The sequence below is a fragment of the Streptopelia decaocto genome (assembly GCF_964273445.1).
Source record: "Streptopelia decaocto genome assembly, chromosome: 7".
In the NCBI taxonomy this organism is placed as follows: domain Eukaryota; kingdom Metazoa; phylum Chordata; class Aves; order Columbiformes; family Columbidae; genus Streptopelia; species Streptopelia decaocto.
Genome location: NC_138661.1, coordinates 67,112,757 through 67,128,690, shown reverse-complemented (window position 1 = coordinate 67,128,690; position 15,934 = coordinate 67,112,757). Strand labels below are relative to the sequence as shown.

General features: G+C 66.2%; 2 protein-coding genes across 3 annotated transcripts; both read right to left on the bottom strand.

The window, feature by feature from the left end:
• Positions 1 to 36: 36 nt before the first annotated feature.
• Positions 37 to 3,945, bottom strand: RPS6KB2 (ribosomal protein S6 kinase B2). 2 transcript variants are annotated; one of them, XM_082058655.1, is made up of 15 exons: positions 3,603 to 3,945; positions 2,746 to 2,780; positions 2,549 to 2,669; positions 2,379 to 2,447; positions 2,163 to 2,310; positions 2,026 to 2,083; positions 1,837 to 1,937; positions 1,671 to 1,761; positions 1,506 to 1,596; positions 1,282 to 1,389; positions 1,132 to 1,194; positions 988 to 1,065; positions 797 to 904; positions 604 to 716; positions 37 to 461 (listed from the first exon to the last, which is right to left on the bottom strand). In XM_082058655.1, the coding sequence occupies exons 2-15, from the start codon at positions 2,775 to 2,777 to the stop codon at positions 299 to 301; spliced, it is 1,344 nt and encodes a 447-aa protein (XP_081914781.1). In that variant the 5' UTR covers positions 2,778 to 2,780; positions 3,603 to 3,945; the 3' UTR covers positions 37 to 298. The 2 variants fall into 2 exon arrangements, with proteins under 2 accessions (XP_081914781.1, XP_081914780.1); XM_082058654.1 differs by lacking the exon at positions 3,603 to 3,945 and adding an exon at positions 3,433 to 3,549.
• On the bottom strand, positions 3,945 to 14,324 carry CARNS1 (carnosine synthase 1). Its single transcript, XM_082058653.1, has 10 exons — positions 14,106 to 14,324; positions 12,320 to 12,338; positions 10,901 to 11,132; positions 10,320 to 10,409; positions 9,531 to 10,018; positions 8,780 to 8,960; positions 8,161 to 8,246; positions 7,358 to 7,589; positions 6,993 to 7,264; positions 3,945 to 6,818 (listed from the first exon to the last, which is right to left on the bottom strand). The coding sequence occupies exons 2-10, from the start codon at positions 12,320 to 12,322 to the stop codon at positions 5,592 to 5,594; spliced, it is 2,811 nt and encodes a 936-aa protein (XP_081914779.1). The 5' UTR covers positions 12,323 to 12,338; positions 14,106 to 14,324; the 3' UTR covers positions 3,945 to 5,591.
• Between the last annotated feature and the right edge of the window lie 1,610 nt (positions 14,325 to 15,934).

Here is a 15,934-nt window from a genome sequence, read left to right as displayed (position 1 = left end):
TGCCCTCCCCCAGCACAGGACCACCGTGACCTCATCAAGTCCTTTAATTGGCACACACCCAGCAGCTGGGGCCACACCCTTGGGGGGGCCACACCTTCGAGGGCCACACCCCAGGGGGCCACACCCCCATCACCACACCAGGGTGTCCCCGCACCCCCAAAACCAGTCCTGCCTGGCAGCGGGGGGCAGGGGGGCCCACCTGTGCGCCCCCCAACCCCATGAGGGGGGCACCGGGCCCCTCCGCCACCAGGACCCGGTGTCCTTCCCTGGGTCACACCCACCCCCCCGCCCCCAATCCCTACCTGGGCACCCGCCCCCGTCCCCCCTTCTGCTTCTTGGCACCCACGGGGGTCTTGATGGGGAGCGGGGCCGTGCCCTCGGGCTGGGGGGGGGGCAGGCTGCCCCCCAGCTCCATCGGTTCCCCTGGTTTGAACGCCTCGAAGGGGGAGAACTTCACAGGGCTGGGGGGGAACACATGGTGGGGTAAGGGGGGCACCCCTGTGCCATCAGCCCTGTCCCCTTGTGCCCAACACCCCCCACCCCAATGCCCCCATTGCAAAGCAGCCCCCCAGTCCCCTCGTGCCCCCCCAGATGAGCAGGTACCTGACGGGAGTGCGGGGGCTGCTGTTGAGGCGGCGGGGGGAGCGCACCTTGGGCTGGAAGGAGAACCCCTCCTTGATGCTCTCCAGCACCGAGGGGGCCACGTAGGTGAAGCCCTGCGGGCAGAGAGGGGGGTCACGGGGGGGCTGGGTCCCCAACCCCACCCAGGGAGGGGTCCCCACTGTCCCCCCCGTACCAAGAAGGCCTGGTTGGCACTTTCGCTGATGGCGGCATCGTCCGGGCTGTCAACGGGCGTCTGGCGGGTGAAGCGGGTGTCGAACTGGCTGACGTCCTCCTCCGATTGCTGCGGGGTGGGGGGCAATAGATGCTCCCATGGGTGCTCCCCAACACCCACCCTGCCTATCCTCCCCCCCGCCCCATCCCTACCAGGCAGGGTTTGAAGGGGGGGTCCAGCCTGCGGGCCAGCAGGTCCTCCCAGTTGATGTGACGGAAAAAGGGCTGTTTCTGCAGGCAGGGGGGTCAGGGAGGTGGAGGGTCCGCCTGGCACCCCCCCCGTGCCCACCCCTGTACCTGCACATCGGCCGCATCGCCTGGGCCACCCCCAACCCGCTGGTTAGGGTTTCTCTTGAGGAACTGGAAGAGAAAGGGGAATAGAGTGGGGCACGGGGGGGTGTGTTATGGTAGGACCTACACAAATAAAATGGGGTGAGGGGGGGGCACCTTTTTGAGCAGGTCCCGCGCGTCGGGCGTCAGATACGGCGGCAGCACCAGCTTCCCCTTGAGAATCTTATCGATGGTTTTCTTGCGGTTCTCGGCAGTGAATGGGGGCTGCGAGGAAGGCTCAGCATCACCCCGCTGGGGACCCCCCCAAACGCACACCCACGAACCCCCCCGGTCACGTTAACCCCCTCCCCGGGGAAGGAAAGAGCAGGAGTGGGACTTGCCGATCCTGTGAGCATGTCGTACATCAGGGCGCCCAGGCTCCACCAGTCCACCGCCCGGTTGTGCCCGCTGCGTACCAGGATCTCAGGGGCCCTGGGGGGACACGGGGGGGGTCCCTGAGTGGGAGGGGGTCCCCTATATTCCCCCCCACGCTGAACCTGGCTCACATGTACTCGATGGTGCCGCAGAAGGTGTGGGTGACAGCCCCGTCGTGGATTGACTCCTTGCACAGCCCGAAGTCTGTCAGCTTGATGTGACCTACAGAAGGAGGAGGTCGGGGTGAGTGTCACCCTTGGGGACCCCCCACCACCACCCCAAAAGCCCCCAGCCCACCTTGGCTGTTGAGCATGATGTTCTCCGGCTTGAGGTCGCGGTAGATGATGCCGTGGGAGTGCAGGTGGCCCAGTGCCAGCGTGATCTCGCTCAGGTAGAAACTGGGGAGTGGGGGGGCAGCTGTGAGCAGCACTGGGGTCCTGCCCCCCTCCACAACCCCCCTCCCCAGCCCCCTCACCCCTTCCCTACCAGGCAGTGTCCTCCAGGAAGATGCCCTCCCGCTCCAGCTGCATGAAGAGCTCTCCACCTGCAAGGTGACAACCCCAAGTGGGACCCCCCTGAGCCATCCCTGTCCCCACTGTGTCCCCCCCCAGACCCTCCCGGACCGCTGAGGCACTCCAGGATGAGGTAGAGCTTGCCACCCGTCTGGAAGGCGTAGATGAGGTCCACAATGAAGGGATGCTTGACGGCCTCCAAGATGTTCCTCTCGGCCCGGGTGTGCGCTGTGTCCTTGGCATTGCAGGCGATTTTTGCCTGGAGGAGACATGCAATGAGCGGGGGGCTCCCCGGGGGGGTCTTGGGGGGGTCCAGGGTGGCACTACCTTCTTCAGGACCTTCATGGCAAAGATCTTCCCTGTGTTGGTGCCTTGGACTTTGCGGACCTGGAATACCTAGAAGGATGGAGTTGATGTGGCCGGGGACATCAGGCAAGGCTGGGTCCCCCCCAAGCACCCCCAAAAGCCACCCCCTGATCTGCTGTGCCCCCCCCGACCTTGCCGTAGCCACCCTTGCCCAGGACGCGGAGCAGCTCGAAGCAGTGGGGACCGATGTGCTCGGGGCCGTTGTTGACACTGCTCTCCGAGATCTCAATCTCCTCGTAGTGCCCCACGGGCCTGGAGGGAGAGGGGGTGAGTGGGGACAGACCCCCTTGCCTGCCCCCTGCCTGTCCCCTGCCTGTCCCTCACTTACTCCAGGCCGTTCCCCCGGGGCTCCAGCTCCATCTCCTGCAGGAGGGAACTCACGGTCAGTGGCAGGCAGGGGGTTATGGGGAGGAGGGGACCCAGGGCGGACAGGGGACACATGGCAAACTGGGGACCCAGGACAGGCAGGCAGGGGACTCAGGGCAGGCAGGGGACCCACAGCAGGCAGTGGACACATGGCAGGCAGGGGACACATGGCAGGCAGGCAGGGGATTCAGGGCAGAGAGGGGACAGGGGGCAGGCAGGGACCCAGGACAGTCAGCAGGCAGGCAGGACGCCCGCAGCAGGCAGAGCGGGGCGAGGTGCCACGCACCGGCCCAGCCGGATGTTTTTGGGCTGAGATCGGGCCCTGCCCAGCGGGAACCTCCCTCTGCCCTCCCGTACCGGCGGAGCTGCGCCGGGATCCCTGCCTGTCCCCTGTCCCCCGCCTGTCCCCTCTCTGTCCCGCATTCCCCCATTGCCCTCGATCCCCCCGTCCTCACCAGGTCACGGCGCCGCTCACCCCCCATCAGCGTCCCCGTCCCGATCCCCGTTCCCAGCCGCTCCCGGTGTCCCCGTCCCTATCCCGCTCGCCCCGTCCCCATCCCCGCTCCACGCTCCGCCAGCTCCGGTGTCCCCCCCCGTCCCCAGCCGCTCCCCGTCCCCAGCCGGTCCCGGTGCCCCGGTGGCGGCTCACGGCGCCCAGCTCGGGCTCGTCCCCGTCGCTGCCCTCCTCGGTCTCCAGGTCGATATCGAACACCCCCGCCATGACGGCGCCGCACCGGGACCCCGGCGGGACCCGCCCCGCTGGCCCCGCCCCCGGTCCCGCCCCTCCAGCCCCGCCCCGCTCTACGTCACCAGGGGTACCCCGGGATCCCCGGCGCGGAGCACGCCGGGAAGTGAAGTCCCGCGGGGAACGGGGGGATCCCGGGGAACGGGGGGGATCCCGGGGGGGCGCGTAGGGACAACGACAGAGCCAGGGTGGCCGCTCACAGCCTTTACTGAGGACCCCCGCCCGGCCACACCCCCTTGCGTCACTGTGACATCATCGGCGCCGCCGTGACGACAGCTGAAGGGGGCGGGAGCGCCCGTGGAAGAGACGGAGAGTCCTCGGGGCTCACGCGCGTTTTTTGGGGGGGACACTAGTGGTACCGCGGAGCTGACACGGCTGCGTGTTGCTGGAGGGTCACTGGTGTTATTGTAGGGTCGCAGGTACTACAAGGGCTGTGTGTTATTGTAGAGCCACTGACGTTTTTGTAGGGTCGTGGGCACTATAGGGACTGTGTGTTATTGTAGGGTCACTGGTGTTATTGTAGGGGCACGGGCACTACAGGGGCTGCGTGCTATTGTGGGGTCACTGGTGTTATTGTAGGGTCACGGGCACTACAGGGACTGTTATTGTAGGGTCATTGGTGTTATTGTAGGGTCACTAGTGTTGTAGGGTCTTGGGCACTACAGGGGCTGTGTGTTATTGTAGAGTCACTGGTGTTATTGTAGGGTCACTAATGTTGTTGTAGGGTCTCTCTAGTGACAGCCCTTTATCACAAGGGCTCCCCATACAAGGCTCTTCCTGGAGGGTGTTCCCAGCTGCTCTGCTACCACGGGGAGTCCCCGGGTATTCCTTTGTTATTGTAGGGTCTCCCTGTGCAGGTCTGTTATTGTAGGGTTTTCCTGCACAGGTCTGTTATTGCGGGGCGTCCCCGTGCTGGTTTGTTATTGTGGGGTCTCCCCTTCAAGGTGTGTTATTGCAGGGTCTCCCCACTTCAGTCTGTTACTGTGGGGTCTCCCTTGCGCTGGTTTGTTATTGTAGGGTCTCCCCACGTAGGTCTATTACTGCAGGGTGTCTCCAGGCAGGTTTGTTATTGTAGGGTCTCCCCATCACCAGGCTGCACCTGCTGCTCTGGTGGGGTGGCCTGGGCGCCTCTGGGGGGGCTGCCCTCCCCCCATTAGCAAAGGTTCATTAAGGGGGGACCCTGCCTACCCCCTATCGGGGGTTGGTGTCCCCCTGTGTGTCCCCTGGCATGGGAGGGGCACCAAACCCCCCAGTTCCGGGGACAAGTGGACACTGGGAGCAAGGTTTGGGGGTGCCAGGGCAGGGGGGGGACAGGGAGCCCAGGGATGGGGTGCAGGGGGATGGGGAAGGACAAGGAAGGAGTGGGGAGGACGTCAGGGGAGCCGGGGAGATGTTGGTGAACAGAGAAATGAGGTGCCAGGGGATGGGGAGACGCCAGGAGATGGGGTGTCAGGGGATGGGGTGTCAGGATGGCGTGGGGGGGTACCAGAGGATGGGGTGTCAGGACAAGGACATAGGATGCCAGAGGAGTAGGGGGGATGTCAGAGAATGGGATGCCAAGATGGGGGGGTGGGATGCTGGGGAGTGGAGTGTCAAGGCTGGGAATTGGGGTCCAGGGGGAGCAGGGGGATGTCATGGGACAGGATGCCAGGGGGACGCCAGGGAGCGGGGTGTCAGGGGATGGCAGAAGATGGGGTGCCAGGGGGATGCCAGGGAGCGGGGTGTCAGGGGATGGCAGAAGATGGGGTGCCAGGGGGATGCCAGGGAGTGGGGTGTCGGGGGATGGCAGAAGATGGGGTGCCAGGGGGATGCCAGGGAGCGGGGTGTCAGGGGATGGCAGAAGATGGGGTGCCAGGGGGATGCCAGGGAGCGGGGTGTCAGGGGATGGCAGAAGATGGGGTGCCAGGGGGATGCCAGGGAGCGGGGTGTCGGGGGATGGCAGGAGATGGGGTGCCAGGGGGATGCCAGGGAGCGGGGCGGCGGGGCTGCGGGAGGGGGTGCCAGGGCAGAGGGTCTGTCCCTGTGCCCCCCGCTCCCCCGCCGGCCCCGCTGCCTGCCCGTGGCTATTTAAAATGGGACAAGAAATGCTCGACGGGGTAGCGGGGGGAGTCGATGCCCAGCGCCTGGCACAGCCCCAGCAGGCGCAGACAAGCCTCTGCCCGCGTCTCCCCGCTGCAGGCAACGCTCAGACACGGCTCCTCGTACTCGCCGTCCCCCGCCGTCTCCTCGAACAGCCGGTTGAGCCGGACGAGCCCCCGGCTTTGCAGCGCCTGCAGCGCCGCCAGCCCCCCGCCGCCCCCCAGCGTCCAGCCGTGCTCCGAGCCCAGGCACATCACCCCGGCCAAGTGCCCGCGGGGCGCGGGGCGAGCGGGCAGCACCGGCGGCGTCCCCAGCGCCACCAGCACGGCCGCCAGCAGCAAATCGGGACCGTACACCTCCCGGATCCAGTCGCGGAGGTAGAAGCCGCCCATGCGGGGGTTGATCTCCAGCAAGCGGGGGCCGGCGGGACCCAGTTTGAGCTCCACGTTGAAGACGCCGTCGCGCAGCCCGCAGGCCAGGCAGCACTGCAGGGCTGCCCGCACCAGCTGCGCCTGCCGGTCGGCGGGCAGGCAGGAGGGCAGGCAGGCGGCGGTCTCCAGGAAGGCGGGCAGGCGCGTGGGGCCGTTATCGGACACCCAAGCGCCCAACAGCCGCCCCTCGAACACCACCAGGTCGACGTCGTGCTCGGTGCCCGGCACGTACTCCATCAGCAACATGGCATTCCCCCAGCCCAAGCCGATCCCCGGGTGGTCGGCGTCGTCCCGGAGGTCACGCCAAAGCCGGGCGGCGTGTTGGTGGCACTGCCCGGTGTTTTCTACCAAGCGCACCCCCACACCGCCCGCCCCGAACTCCAGTTTGGCCACGGCGGGGAAGGGGACGGAGCCGGCCGCCCGTTCCACGTCCCCGTGGCTCTGCAGCCGGCGGCACGGCACGGCGAAGGCGGCGGGTGGTGGGCGGCCGTGGCAGCACCGCTGGAGGTGTTGGTGGGTCCGGCTCTTCTGCTTGGCCACGCGGATGGCGGAGGGGGAGCAGCCGCGGAGCCCCATGCGCTGGCACACCAGTGCCGCCAGTACCACGCAGTCGTCCCAGTAGGAGAGGCAGGCGTGGGGTCGCAGCCCCCGGGCGCGGACCAGCTCTGTCACCCGCTCGGCGTGCTCCTCGTCCCGCCGGTGCTCGCGGCTGTCGTACGGCAGGAAGGTCTGCACCAGCCCCGCCGCAAAGTGCTCCGGGTCGGACTCCACCAGGTGGATCTGTGTCCCCAGAGAGGTGTCACCATGGCAGAGTGGGGACACACAACACCTGGTGCTGCGGCTGTGCCACCCAGCCCACCAACTGGGACAGTGAGGGACCACCCGAGGCGTGGGCACTGCTACCTAGTGTTCACTCTGAAACCTACTGACGGCAGCGCCCACCAGTCTCCTCACCCTCAGGCCGTAGTCACGGGCTGCATCCCAGACGAAGCTCTTGCTGACGCCACCAGCCCCAATGAGCAGAATGTCCTTGCCCTCGACCAGGTGACACTGTGCCCGGTGCAGCATGGCCTCGGCCAGCAGCCGGGGCAGGTCACCGGGGGGCTCCCCCACGGCACGCCCCATGTTCTCGGCCAGCAAGCAGGTCTCCAGGCACCGCTGGCTGTTGGTGGCCAAGGCCACCAGCTCCAGAGCGTCATCCACGCACGCCAGCAAAAAGTCCACACCTGGGGACAGGGATGGGGACACCGCACTCAGCACCCCAGGTCAGTGCCACCATCGTGGGCCTTGGGGACCGGTGCTGTCCCCCCAACACTCACCCAGGAGGTCGGTGCGGGCGCGGGTGCCACCGCGCTGCTGGGGACTCAGCTTGGCCTCAGTGGCCAGGAGGGCAGTCATGGCGGCCTCGGCAGCCACCTGTAGCCGCTTGGCCAGTGCCTGGCGCTGGCCCGGGGCCACCACCCCCCACTGCTGCAGGCTGGAGTCCAGGCCCTGGGGCAGCGCTGCCCCATGCCGCACCGGAGCCTCCGCGCGCCCCACGCCACACGCCACCTGCATGGGGACACCGGCTGTCACTGCGTTGGATGAGGACATGGGCTCTCACCAGGGCATGGGGACATAGACACACTGATCTAAGGCATGGGGACACTGGCTGCCACCCCATAGCCTGGGGATGTGGGCTGCTACCAGGGCATGGGGACACTGGCTGCCCCCCTGTAGCTTGGGGTTGCTGACTGCCACCAGGGCATGGGGACATAGACACACTGACTCAGGGCATGGGGACGCAGGCTGCTACCCTGTAGCCCAGAGACATGGACTGCCACCAGGGCATGGGGACATAACCACCCTATAGCCTGGGGGGACACAGGGTGCAACCCAGGCCAAGGGGACAGAGACTAATCCGGGGCTTGGGGACACACATGGCCACCAGGGCATGGGGGCATGGTTGGCCAGCATAGCCCAGGGACACACACGGCCATCAGGCCATGGGGACACATGCCACCACCCCATAACCCGATGGAACACACCCAGCTGTGCCCCACCTGCGGGTGGGGACACCCACGCCACACCCACCCTGCCACACCCACCCGAAGGGGCGGAGCCTGTGCAGGCGGGGCCGTACCTGGCAGAGCTGGGGCCGGTCCCCCCAGGACCTGCAGACGAGGGTGCAGATGCGCAGGGACATCGGCAGCCGCGGGGCTGGGCTGCCTGGGGGGCGAGGGACAGGGCAGGCCAGGGACGGGGGACCCTGCCTGACCCCCACCCCCACATGGGCTTCTGGGACCCCCCCCAAGTGGCACCGCGGTGGCCCTGGCCAATCCCAGGGCACTGCGGCGTCCAGCGTGGCCACTGTCACCCCCAGACCTATGAGACTGTAAGGGGTTGAAGGTTGTCACCCCACCACCCTGCCCTGCTCCAGGGGACCAAGGTGGCCACCTTCCCCCCACACACACCCCAGGGGACCACAGGGGTCCAGGGTGACCTTCTCTCCCACCCCTACTCCAGGTGACCATGGGGGACCAGGGTGACCTTCTCCCCAACCCAGGGGACTTTGGGGCTTCAGGGTAGACACCTTCATGCCCTGCCCAAGGAGCCCAGGAGTTTGGTTGCCCCATTGGCCACCACCCCCCCATCCCCGGGGATGGACACGTGGCCGGCACAGCCACAGGGATCCAGGGGAGCCCGGGGGGGCCGTTCCCTCCCATCCCAGGGTGGTGGGCGCCCAAGGGCGGGGGTCTTACGTGGGGGGGGCAGGGGCAGGCGGGCGGTGGGCACCAGGGCCTCCAGCAGGACGCTGTCCTCCTCCCGCAGCCCGCCCAGCCGCGCGCCCACCGCCTGTGCCACCGCTGTCCCCTCCTCCTTCCCGTGGGTGCTGCGGGCGCCCGTCCCATGCCACCGCCACCCTGCCGGCCGCACCACCACCTGCGGACATCCCCGTCACCCCACGCCGTGGCCACCCCCATGTGTCACCCTGTGCCACCCCACCACCTGCGGACATCCCCGTCACCCCACGCCGTGGCCACCCCCACGTGTCACCCTGTGCCACCCCACCACCTGCGGATATCTCCATGTCACCCCACGCCATGGTCACCCCCATCACCCCGTGCCACCCCACCACCTGCAGACATCCCTATGTCACCCGATGCTGTGGCCACCCCCGCCACCCACACGTGTCACCCCATGCCACCCCACCAACTGCGGACATCTCCATGTCACCCCATGCCACAGCCGCCCCCACATGCCACCCTCTGCCATCCCACCACTTGCACGCATCACCTTGTGCCACCACCACCCCAACAGCCACCCTGTATCCCCAGTGACACCCTACTAGCGTGTGACCCACAGGTGCTCCTGAATGCCCCAATGTGCCCCACAGGTTGCCCCACACTTATGTCCCCGCTGTGCCCCATGGATGCCCCCGCACACCCTACCATGCCCGTGACCTTGACCCTTACACCCCAAACATGCCCTGTGGGTGCCTCCCATGCCCACCTGGCTGTAGGGTTCCATGGCGGCGCCCCCCAAAAAGGCGCCCACCTCCTCCTGCACCAGCTTCTCCTGGCCCTGGGGGTCCTTCAGCCGCACCAGCCTCACGCCAGGGGCCACCGGCTCCGTGGGGATGTCCCCCCTCGGTGCCAGGACAAATGCCAGGGTGGGGGGCACGGGCAGGCCAGCGCGGGCCGCCAGCACCCAGCGGGTGACCAGCGGGTCCTCCAGCCAGTGGGCGAGCGGGACCGAGCCCCCCGTGGGACAGTCGAGGTCACGGGCCAGCTCGCCCACCCAGCCCCCCTCAGGACCCCCCGTTGCAAAGGTGCCGGTCACATAGTTGGCCCGGCGGGGGGGGGCGAAGGTGTCCAGGGTGCTGTGGCCCCCCGCCTCGAAGGACACCCCCCGGGAGAGCAGCAGGGACCAGGCGCCTGGGGACGTCTCCGAGGGCACCCGGCTGGCCCAGGTGGGTGACAGGCACAGCACCATGGCACCTGCGGGTGGGCAGGGGTGTGGGCAGCACTCGTCACCTGTCCCCTGCACCAAAACACCCCCCAGCACCCTGGGCTGGCATTTGCCGCTGGTACTGGTGTGTACTGGGGTTAATGGGACTGTGGGACATGGGGGAGCTGGCACCACCCTCACCCCCTGCCTCAGTTTCCCTCCCAATCATGCGCAGGTGGGTTGGGGAAACCCTTTGGCCCAGGGTTGGGGCATCCAAGTGGGACGTGGGGAGCACCCGCTGGGGGTTCATGGGTGTCTCGTACGGGGTGGGGACAAGGGGGACAAACCCACCTGGGCAGCGGGTGCCACCCTCCAGCAGGATGGGCAGGAAGGCGGTGGGGGAGCCCAGGATGCAGACGGTCATGTCCAGAGGGCCAAACCCTGCCGGCAAGGGACGGGGACCCTGGTGCCATCCTGCCCCTGGCACCCCTGCGTCCCCAGACTGGCATTGTGCCCTCAGCGCCACCGTTGTCCCTGGCACACCTGTGTCCCCAGACCGGCACTGTGCCCTCAGTGCCACCGTTGTCCCTGGCACACCTGTCTCCCCAGACTGGCATTGTGCCCTCAGCGCCACCGTTGTCCCTGGCACACCTGTGTCCCCAGATTGGCACTGTGCTCCCAATGCCACCCTTGTCCCTGGCACACCTGTGTCCCCAGACTGGCACTATGTCCTCAGTGCCACCGTTGTCCCTGCCACTTCCATGTCCCCACCTGACACCGTGACTCTATTGCCACCCCAGTCCATGCCACTCCTGCGACCCCACCTGACACTGCCCCCAGTGCCACCCTTGTCCCCAGTGCCACCTCCATGTCCCCAGCCTGGCACCATGCCCCCAGTGCCACCCTTGTCCCTGCCGCCCCCGTGTCCCCACCCGTGCGGGGCTCTGCAGATCGATCCAGCGTGTGGGGCAGCCCCTCCTGGCGCAGGGTGCTCTGCAGCAGCTCGTAGGCCTGGGTGGCAGCGTCGGGGTCCCCGCTGTCCTCGGGCAGGTCGCCATCGGGGGCCTCGTCCTCCAGCCAGCCCGGGCACAGCGCCTCGGGCCCTGCCCACTCCTGCTCCTGCGCCATCGGTGCCCGTTCGGCATTCGTCTGCTCCACCGAGAGCTGCGGGGGGCAGAGACGGGGCTGGCACAGGGGTGGCAGGGGGTGGCACGGGGCTAAGGGACTGGTATGGGACTGGCACAGGGTGGCACGGGACTAAGGGACTGGTATGGGATTGGCACAGGGTGTCATGGGGCTAAGGGACTGGTATGGGACTGGCACAGGGTGACATGGGGCTAAGGGACTGGTATGGGGCTAAGGAACTGGTATGGACTGCCATGGGGCTAAGGGAATAGTATGGGGCTAAGGGACTAGTATGGGGTGGCACAGGGCTCAGGGGTTGGTATGGGGGACTGGTATGGGACTGAGGGCTAGCATGGGGCTGGCGCGGCGTGGCATGGGGTTGTCATAGGGCTACGGGACTGATATGGGGCTGGCACAGGGTGGCACGGGACTAAGGGACTGGTATGGGATTGGCACAGGGTGGCATTGGGCTAAGGGACTGGTATGGGATTGGCACAGGGTGGCACGGGACTAAGGGACTGGTATGGGGCTAAGGGACTGGTATGGACTGCCATGGGGCTAAGGGACTGGTATGGGGCTAAGGGACTGGTATGGACTGCCATGGGGCTAAGGGACTGGTATGGGGCTAAGGGACTGGTATGGGGTGGCACAGGGCTCAGGGGTTGGTATGGGGGACTGGTATGGGACTGAGGGCTAGCATGGGGCTGGCGTGGCATGGCATGGGGTTGTCATAGGGCTATGGGACTGATATGGGGCTGGCACAGGGTGGCATAGGGCTAAGGGACTGGCATGGGGTTGGCACGGGGTGCCATGGAGCTGGTATGGGGCTAAGACATGGGTATGGGACTGGCACAGGGTGACACAGAGCTAAGGGACAGCCATGAGCCTGGCATGGGGTGGCATGTGGCTAATGGTCTGTCCCGGGGCAGAGGGGTGCAGAGTGAGGCTGCCCACGCGTGGGTGGGGGTCAGGGTGCTGGGGGGCTGCGAGTGCCGGGCTCGGAGCCGCCTCCTCGGGGCCGCGGGGCTGTGCCAGCTGCCGGGGCCGCCAGCTCCAGGACAAAGCGTCCCCTTGTCCCCGTGGGGTCACGCGGCGGGTGGGCACAGCTCGCCACGCTGCCCGCGGCCCCGTGGCCGTGCCCGGCACTGCCGGGGCTCACCGGGGCTGTGCCCCGCGGGACAGGGCACCCACCTCGGCCTGGACCCCCCCACCCGGGGGCCACTCACCATCCTGGTGACTGAGGGGCTGCAAGAGATGGATGAGCAGAGTCAGTGGGGCTCCTTGGGGACGTGTCACCCCCCCGTCACCCCCTCCCCAGCCCCGCAGCCCGCAGGGCACCCCTTAGTGACCCCAGGTTGTCCCCTCGGTGCCAGCCCCAGTGACCCCAGCAGCTCGGGCTGAGTCCGAGCAGGGATTAGCATAATCCCATGCCAGCTCAGCACAGCCGGGGGGCAGCCCCTGCCCAGGGGGGGCAAAGTGTCCTGCGGGTGCGGACCCAGGCATCCGGGGCCTCCCTGCCCCCCGTGTGGGGTGCCCCAGCTCCCAGCAGGGTGCCTGGCACACCTGGTCACGGAGGGAAACTGAGGCACAGAGCTGAGCGCTGCCCACTTGCAGCCACCCACTCAGGGTCCCCCAGCCCTGTGGGGTGACCCCACGGGGTGGCCAGGAGCCAGTGACAGGGTTAAGGGACATATGGCTCTGTCCCATGCCCACCCAGCACGAGGACCCCCCCAAACACAGACGTGGGGCAGCCACAGGGATCCCTGCAGATCTGTGTGTCCCTTGTCACCAGCGTGGGGACCGCCTTGTGCCCGCTCCGCCCCTCGCTGGGGGATGGCCCTGAGGTCCCCAAGCTGGGACAGCTGTGTCCCCCACGCCTGCCCCGGGTACCTTGGTGGCCTGAGAGCGCGCAGGGGACGAGGGCTCGGGGACGCCTGGCACAGGGGACACCGGTCAGCTCTGGCCTTTAAACCCCCCCGCGCCACCCCGGGGTGCCCGGCCCCCGGCCCCGTGCCCCGGATTAGGCGCTGGGCACTGCGGGCGACACAGAGCCCCATTGTCCCCTCCACGGCCGGGGGGGCACGGGCACCTCGCGCCAGGCGCTGGCACCCTCCCCCTGAGCCGGGCTTGTACCTCTGCCCCCGGCTTTGTCCCCATCTCCAGAGACAGCGAGGGACAGCAGGGAGGCCGTGGGGACGCGCTGCTGCAGTGTGGTGGCTCAGCGTGCTGGGGTGTCCCTGTCCCACGTCCCCTCCCAAAGTTGGCCCCCCCGCCCCGTCCCCCTCTCCCCAGCATGGCAGAGCTGCCATGCTGCACGTCCCCCGGCTTATCTCCGGCTGCCCACGGCGTCACTGTCACCGTCACCGGCAGGCACGGAGCCACCAGCACGGCCACCACGCCGGGGAGCCCTGCGCACCCTGCCACCCACACGCTGCCACCCACACGCTGCCACCCAGCTACCCCTGGCACAGCCACCCCCACCCCTGCACCCCTGCACCCCTGCACTGTCACACTGTGCACACACATGTGCACATGCAGACGTGCACATACAGATGCAACATACCCACACACGCATGCACACAGACATGCACACAAACATGCATGCACACACAGACATGCACACAAACATCATGCACTCATGCAGGCACACGTGCAGACATGCACGCACATGCACTTGCACATGCATGAACACACACATGCATATGCACACAGACATGCACACCAACATACACACGCACACCGACACGACGTGCACACACATGAACACACACATGCATATGCACACAGGCGTGCACACCAACATGCACACACATGCACATACACACATGCACACAGACATGCCACAGATATGCACACACACATGCACACGCACACACACCCCGACCACGATCGCTCTGCTCCCCCCCCAGCAGCCCCAGCGTGTGTATATACACTCTCCCCAAAAAAAGCACCGTCCCCCCCCGCCGCACACCCCTCCGGATCCCCCCCGCTCCCACCCGCGCCAGCACCCACCGGCGGTGACAGTGACAGTTGCGGTGACAGTGGCAGTCGGTGTGTCCGGTGCTGTCGCGTCCCGCACAGCAACTGTCCCCGCTGCGGTCCCGGCGGTGGCGGTGTCGCCTCCCGCCCGGGCGGGGCGGCCCTGGGGACGATCGGGGCGGGGCCGGGGGGGCCCGGGGGGCCCGGGACGGGGAGCGGGGTGCGGGGTGCGGAGCCTCGGCCGGGGGGTACCGGGCTGTTGGGACAAGGAGGCAGCGGGGAGCTGGAGCCAGCGGGGCCGGGGTGCCACTGCGGGGGGGCAGGGGACCGGGACAGCCCAGCGGGGTCACCCGGGGCCGGCTGTAAAACTGACACCGCGGAGCAGAAATGTCAGGGCTGGGGCCAGGCGGCTGTCACCCCCCCGGGGAGCTATTCCCGACCGCGCAGCGTGGCATGGCACGGCACGGCATAGGGGGAATGGCACGGCATGGCACAGCGTGACACATGGGGAATGGCACATGGCGTGGCACACAGGGAACGACACGGCGCGGCTTGGCACGGCACACGGCATGTGTGGCACAGCACGGCGTGGCATGGCACGGCGTGGCACAGCGCGGCACGGTAAGCGGAGGTGGTGACAGTGCCGGTGCCACCTGCGGTCTGTCCCCACTGCCTGTTTACCTGGGCCCCACCTTGGGGGCTGATTAATGACTGTCACAGGCGAGGGGACAGGCAGGGACACAGACATGATGTCTGCGCCCCTTTCCTTCCTCCCAGGCTGGCCCTGCCACCCTCCGCGAGCCAGGACACCCCTGTGCCACCCCCACAGTGTCCCCAGAGCCCCCTAGCGCAGTGCCCGCTGAGCCCACGCTTTGGGGTGGCCCTGGGGACACCGGGGTGGCAACAGCCTCCCGGCAACAGCCGGTGCTGCTCACAGCGGTGGCCCCGCGGTCCCGCAGCGGGGACCGATAAGAACAACAAGAATCTTGTGGAAACCCCCGGGCACAAAGCAGCGAGACTCGGAATAACGCAACAGAAACCTAACAGAGGAACAATAGCTCTGCAGAAACCGGACAAGAGGCGAAGCGGGATGGCCTTGGTTTGCGAGCTGGAAAAGGGGAATGTTCTGAAACGGAGAAACAAACTTAACAGCAGAGTCCATTCTACTGTTAAGCGGTGTTTTTTATTTTATCAGAGCTGGGGATCATCTTCCATCAGTGCTCCAAAGACTGGACGCTCTTGTGTTGCTTATATTCACATAATTATTACATATGCTTTACAATTTTTGAAAATTTTGGCATACATCTATACTAAGAAATAACTGATGATGTTAGTTATGACTGTTTAGTTTCTCACTTACAATACATCTATTAATTATTAGTTAAATATAAACTAAGCGCTCTGCTTCTAAACAATGTGTTACTTAATCTTCTGCCCCCCTCTTGTCATGCAGGAGGATCTGAAAGTTGAAAAATATCACGTGTTTTTCCAGGCGGTCAGAAGCATTTATCGCGTCAATTGGTTAATGATGGGCGCGTCTTTCATAACTTAATCACACCATACTTTAATTTGGAGACCCTCGAATACACGCGGCCTGCGGGCAAAGGGTGGGGTTATGGAGATAATTTATGGTTATGGAGATAATTTATGTTTAATGCATGAGCTAAGCAGTAGAAACAAATGAATACGCAATAGCTACATGTAATAAATGCCAAGAAGCGCGAATCCTGCGCACGCTCGGTGGGAAAACCGATCCTGGAGCGGCCAGCAATGAAAGTGCCGCTTTTTAACGCTTTCCAAGCAGTGTTAAGGAGCCTTTTTGCCAACTTTTCGGTACCAGGACACGCTGGGGGGTGCACCGG

Bases quoted from the DNA above. Each gene is read 5' to 3' on its own strand.
- RPS6KB2 (XM_082058654.1), bottom strand. From the start codon at position 3,504: ATGGCGGGGGTGTTCGATATCGACCTGGAGACCGAGGAGGGCAGCGAC. The intron at 1,597-1,670 runs GTGAGCCAGGTT...GTGTCCCCCCAG, and splicing joins TGCGGCACCATCGAGTACAT to GGCCCCTGAGATCCTGGTAC. The intron at 1,195-1,281 runs GTGCCCCCCCCT...TTTCTCTTCCAG, and splicing joins CGCGGGACCTGCTCAAAAAG to TTCCTCAAGAGAAACCCTAA.
- CARNS1 (XM_082058653.1), bottom strand. The intron at 8,247-8,779 runs GTAAGACCCCCG...CTCGCCCCCCAG, and splicing joins CCTGCCCCTGCCCCCCCCAC to GCAGCCCAGCCCCGCGGCTG. The intron at 6,819-6,992 runs GTGAGGAGACTG...CTGGGGACACAG, and splicing joins CCCGTGACTACGGCCTGAGG to ATCCACCTGGTGGAGTCCGA.